Source organism: Tachysurus vachellii, chromosome 25 (genome assembly GCF_030014155.1).
Source record: "Tachysurus vachellii isolate PV-2020 chromosome 25, HZAU_Pvac_v1, whole genome shotgun sequence".
NCBI classification, from domain to species: domain Eukaryota; kingdom Metazoa; phylum Chordata; class Actinopteri; order Siluriformes; family Bagridae; genus Tachysurus; species Tachysurus vachellii.
In genome coordinates this window covers 1,065,001-1,070,400 of record NC_083484.1, presented here as the reverse complement: position 1 = coordinate 1,070,400, position 5,400 = coordinate 1,065,001, and the positions used below count along the sequence as shown (strand labels likewise).

The window sequence follows — 5,400 nt, the reverse complement described above, 5'->3', positions numbered from 1 at the left end:
TCATATTAATAATAATAATAGTAATAATAATAATAATAGTAATAATAATAATAACAATAATAGTAATAATAATAATAATAATAATAATAATAATAATAATAATAATAATAATAATAATAAATTGCTCTTTATGCCTGTGAATAAGAGTCAGTAAGAAAACAAGTTTGTAAAGAAGCGTTAAAACTGTGGACATGGCAACACTTTCGCTGTCAAATTGGAAACGAATCAAAGTACCCGTATGTGTCGCTCTGACTTCTGTTTACGAGCCACGCTCACGTACATGCGTGTCTACGTAGGGACGAAACACACTCTGATTGGTTGGAGCTAGTTTCAACGTCACCACGTAGCGTTACCAAACAATGGGCAGGAAAAAGCCACGTTGACGAGCTGCTGTGAGTCTGAGGGTTTTTGTCGTTGGGAAAAGATTTTTCTACAAACACGCGGGTTGTTTTTTTTTTTTATTTTACTTTGTCATTTTTGTTTGAGATCCGTCATGTCATCGCCACCGAAGGAGAAGCACGAGACCAGAGCTGGACATCTTCCTGCTGGTATTAAAGCTTGTGTTGTTGTTAGCTGTGTGTTAGGGGCAACTGTGTTAGTGTCAGGGACATGCAGGGGCAAAATCATGGGGTATTTACATCTAAAGTTATTACTGACACTCAGTCCTGAGTCAGTGTTTAACACCAAGAGTCTTTAATTCAGTGAATCCTGAGTCAGTGTTCAGATCAGTGACTCCTGAGTCAGTGTTCAAATAAGTGAATCCTGAGTCAGTGTTCAAATAAGTGACTCCTGAGTCAGTGTTCAGATCAGTGAATCCTGAGTCAGTGTTCAAATAAGTGACTCCTGAGTCAGTGTTCAGATCAGTGACTCCTGAGTCAGTGTTCAAATAAGTGACTCCTGAGTCAGTGTTCAAATAAGTGACTCCTGAGTCAGTGTTCAAATAAGTGACTCCTGAGTCAGTGTTCAAATCAGTGACTCCTGAGTCAGTGTTCAGATCAGTGACTCCTGAGTCAGTGTTCAGATCAGTGACTCCTGAGTCAGTGTTCAGATCAGTGACTCCTGAGTCAGTGTTCAGATCAGTGAATCCTGAGTCAGTGTTCAGATCAGTGAATCCTGAGTCAGTGTTCAGATCAGTGAATCCTGAGTCAGTGTTCAGATCAGTGAATCCTGAGTCAGTGTTCAAATAAATGACTCCTGAGTCAGTGTTCAAAGCAGTGACTCCTGAGTCAGTGTTCAAATCAGTGACTCCTGAGTCAGTGTTCAAATCAGTGACTCCTGAGTCAGTGTTCAAATCAGTGACTCCTGAGTCAGTGTTCAAATCAGTGACTCCTGAGTCAGTGTTCAGATCAGTGACTCCTGAGTCAGTGTTCAGATCGGTGACTCCTGAGTCAGTGTTCAGATCGGTGACTCCTGAGTCAGTGTTCAGATCAGTGAATCCTGAGTCGGTGTTCAAATCAGTGACTCCTGAGTCGGTGTTCAAATCAGTGACTCCTGAGTCGGTGTTCAAATCAGTGACTCCTGAGTCAGTGTTCAAATCAGTGACTCCTGAGTCAGTGTTCAAATCAGTGACTCCTGAGTCAGTGTTCAGATCAGTGACTCCTGAGTCAGTGTTCAAAGCAGTGACTCCTGAGTCAGTGTTCAAAGCAGTGACTCCTGAGTCAGTGTTCAAAGCAGCGACTCCTGAGTCAGTGTTCAAAGCAGCGACTCCTGAGTCAGTGTTCAAATCAGTGAATCCTGAGTCAGTGTTCAAATCAGTGAATCCTGAGTCAGTGTTCAAAGCAGTGAATCCTGAGTCAGTGTTCAAATCAGTGACTCATGAGTCAGTGTTCAAATCAGTGACTCATGAGCCAGTGTTCAAAGCAGTGACTCATGAGTCAGTGTTCAAGCAGTGAATCCTGAGTCAGTGTTCAAATCAGTGACTCCTGAGTCAGTGTCCAAATCAGTGACTCCTGAGTCAGTGTTCAGATCAGTGACTCCTGAGTCAGTGTTCAGATCGGTGACTCCTGAGTCAGTGTTCAGATCAGTGACTCCTGAGTCAGTGTTCAGATCGGTGACTCCTGAGTCAGAGTTCAGATCGGTGACTCCTGAGTCAGTGTTCAGATCAGTGACTCCTGAGTCAGTGTTCAGATCAGTAACTCCTGAGTCAGTGTTCAGATCAGTGACTCCTGAGTCAGTGTTCAGATCGGTGACTCCCGAGTCAGTGTTCAGATCGGTGACTCCCGAGTCAGTGTTCAGATCGGTGACTCCCGAGTCAGTGTTCAGATCGGTGACTCCTGAGTCACTGGGCCAGTGTTTTGAGTGTTAATTTTGAGTCAGTGTTTATATGTGTAAGCTCTCACACTTGTAACTGAATAAACACAGCTGTATAAATTTAGATTCTAAATCAGTGTGTAGTTTTAGTGTGACATCAGTTTTATCAGAGTCGAGTGTGTATTTATGTCTTTATGTCAGTTCCCTGCACGAGTCTGTGACTGGTCCGTGTGTGTGATACTACACGAGAGTCTAAAGTTTTTAAACAGCGCTGGATTGTAACTAGCTTTTGTGTCATTTGGAATCAGTGAAGGCCGGAGGGATGAGGATCGTCCAGAAACACCAATCTGCTGGAGACGCCACATCAGACAGGAAGGAAGACAAGGACAGTAAAGAGTTCGAGAGCTGCAGGTGAGTCGAATCACGAGTCACTTCCCCTAAACCACCGCTGATTCACCGTCACCGAAGCTTTCGGATCAGATTTGATGGGTTTGACGTATTTTCTGATCCTGCGTGCGTGAGATATACAGAAGGGAAAGCCGGTTTATTATAGCGTATCAGAGAGGGGGATTATGGGTAAGCGTGGCACAGCCTCGTCACGTCTCAGAGTCAGGACGGAAGCTAAGAGGATCTCGGTGTCAGATACTGGGCAGAAATTGACACTGAGGATAAAAATGGAGGCTCTTAGCACGCGTCCTGACGTGACCTGCGTCGTCACGACGTCGTGTTGAAACGTTTGACCGATTTGAGCAACAGCTAATAGAGTCAGAGACACGCCGTGCCCCACCCCCACCCCCCCAGAACATACAGAACAGAACAGTGTAAAGAAGCTAAAATATAAAGCTGTGCAATAGAAAATTCTGACCAATCAGATTCCACAGTTCATAAGTTATAAAACTTTATCATCGCAATAGTAAGCCAAAGAAAATATGATTCGTGTTGTCGTGTGAGTCACTCAGACACAGGTGAGAAGTTCTCAGGAGTGTGTGTGTGTGTGTGTGTGTGTGTGTTCGCACCACTTTTCCCTTTTCCCTAAGCGCTGACTCTGCTGTTGTGTGAGCTCACCTTCCCTCACTGTTTGCCCTTCGGCCCGGCGCCTGATTGCTGATCTTCATCTCTTGTGGCGCGGCTCTTTCAGGTCAGCTCTTATCAGTTCCCTGAAGCTAGCCGCCCTCTCAGTCTGCTGGAGAGCTCTGATTACTCTATCACACCCCAAAGATACCAAGATGACCTTTACCTGCTCTTTACCGCGCTTTCCCAAGATCAGAGACTCGTCCGGGGCCGAGGTGCGAAATGCCAGGACAGCGCCGAAAATGTTACAGCGCCGTCGCCGTTATTGGTTTGGGCGTCGACTCGGTGTAGTGGAAAGTAGAGAGAGAACTTAGTGTTGGCTTTTTAAATCCTGTGTAGGTTTGAGTGTAATTATAGTGTGTGTGTGTGTGTGTGTGTGTGTGTGTGAGAGTGAGTGCACTGATACCCCAAATAAATTACTAGATTTAAAAATAGCAGGTTTCCATGGAAACCTGTTAATGCGTAACAGTCATTTGGTTCGTGCTGCTGGAGCAGTAAAAAAGGCAACTGCACTGACGGAGCGTCGAGTTTCTCACCAACACGTGGAGTGTTTTTTTTTTTTTACTAACGACGTACGCTTCAGATAACCGTAACATCATATACAGAAAAAAGTCCCAGACATTTCAACTGAATTATTTTACAGATTCAGTAAATTTAGTTGAAAAGTATCATCAGAGTCTTTTACAGTCTTAAGACACTTCTAAGTTTATTAACGTACTTTAATTCGATCTCGATACGTGTCGTTCTTGTCGTGACACTTTCGTGTCTCCACTTTTTCTGCTCCTGAGTTTAAAGCGATAAACATGTCGTCTGGTTTAATCTTTGAAGCATCGTGTGGGCGGGTCAAGGTGGGATCGGGCTGGTTTAGGGGCGGAGCCTCTGTTTGAAATTGTGTCAGGTTGAAGGATGAACACGTCTGAAGTGGACGGCAAACGGTGTGTGTTTATAAATCACTAGTCATGCAGCATTTGTGCTTTACTCTCAGGCAACATGCCAGTGTACGCTTTATGTACAGGAACACACACACACACACACACACACACACACACAGCATCTTATGTCTCCTGAAAGAGCTCATACTCAGCGTGAAAGCAGCGAGCAGGTGGAAGAATTGCGCATTCGTCGCAGCAAGTGGAGCGAGGTGTCCTGGGGAGAACCTGCCACATGCAATCTGACTTGTTCAGACAGACAGCAGGGTGAAGCTCAGTCGCTCTACAGCGCTGATGTGAAGTGTCAAACCCCCCGGTGAGAAGGACCCGCCCTGTCCCCCAGTCTCCGAGACACTCCTGAGGGTCAGACTCCAGGCGAACAAGCGTTTAACCGTGAGTGATTTGTTGGAGGCTTCTTGCTGAGCCCAAACAACCAGACGTATTTAATCAGGTTTCAGGGGTCACTGACTTCTCTACAGACGTCGCTCTGAAGCACAGAAGAACATTTCTCCTCGTTTTCTGCTCCTCCGTCTCAGATCAGAGTGAAGGACGACTTCTGACTAGAGTGAATTTTTAATCTTGGTGTATTTTTTTGTTGCCAGCAGCTTGGGTTCTGCATCCAGGCAAATAAACGCTGCGCTAATTATATCGACTTGTCATTAAATACTGTGTTAATAAAACAATAAACGTGTGTGTGTAAATTCATCTGCTGAAAAATGAACACTTTATACAAGAACTGAATAAACTTAAAAACAAATAATTCTCTCTCTCTCTCTCTCTCTTTCTCTGTCTCTCTGTCCCTCTCTCTCACTTTCTCTCCGTCTCTCTCTCGCTCGCTCTCTCTGTCTCTCTCGCTCTCTCTCTCTCTCTCTCTCTCTCTCTCTCTCTCTCTTTCACTTTCTTTCTCTCTCACACTTCCTTTCTCTCTCTCTCTCTCTCTCTCTGTCTCTCTCTCTCTCTGTCTGTAAGTCTCTATGCTTGTCTTTTTCTCTGTCGTTTATCTGTGTGAGTCTTTGTCTGTCTGGTCAGCCGTCTCTCTGTCCTCATGTCTTCTCTGTGCTAATCGATGCATTAACACAACCTCTCACTAATTGTAGCAGTCAGAGACGTGATGTTGATTTTGTACTAAATGAATTTTTGGAGCGTGTCC

The 5,400-nt window shown here is 44.7% G+C and overlaps 1 protein-coding gene across 1 annotated transcript in view; it reads left to right on the top strand.

Moving 5' to 3' along the window:
• Positions 1-339: 339 nt before the first annotated feature.
• Positions 340-5,400, top strand: part of dap (death-associated protein) — a 13,029-nt gene continuing 7,968 nt past the window's right edge. Inside the window, exons 1-2 of the mRNA XM_060861326.1 lie at positions 340-548; positions 2,559-2,661. Coding sequence (XP_060717309.1) covers positions 494-548; positions 2,559-2,661 — 158 coding nt within the window. The 5' untranslated portion in view covers positions 340-493. The remainder of the gene's footprint in view (positions 549-2,558; positions 2,662-5,400) is intronic.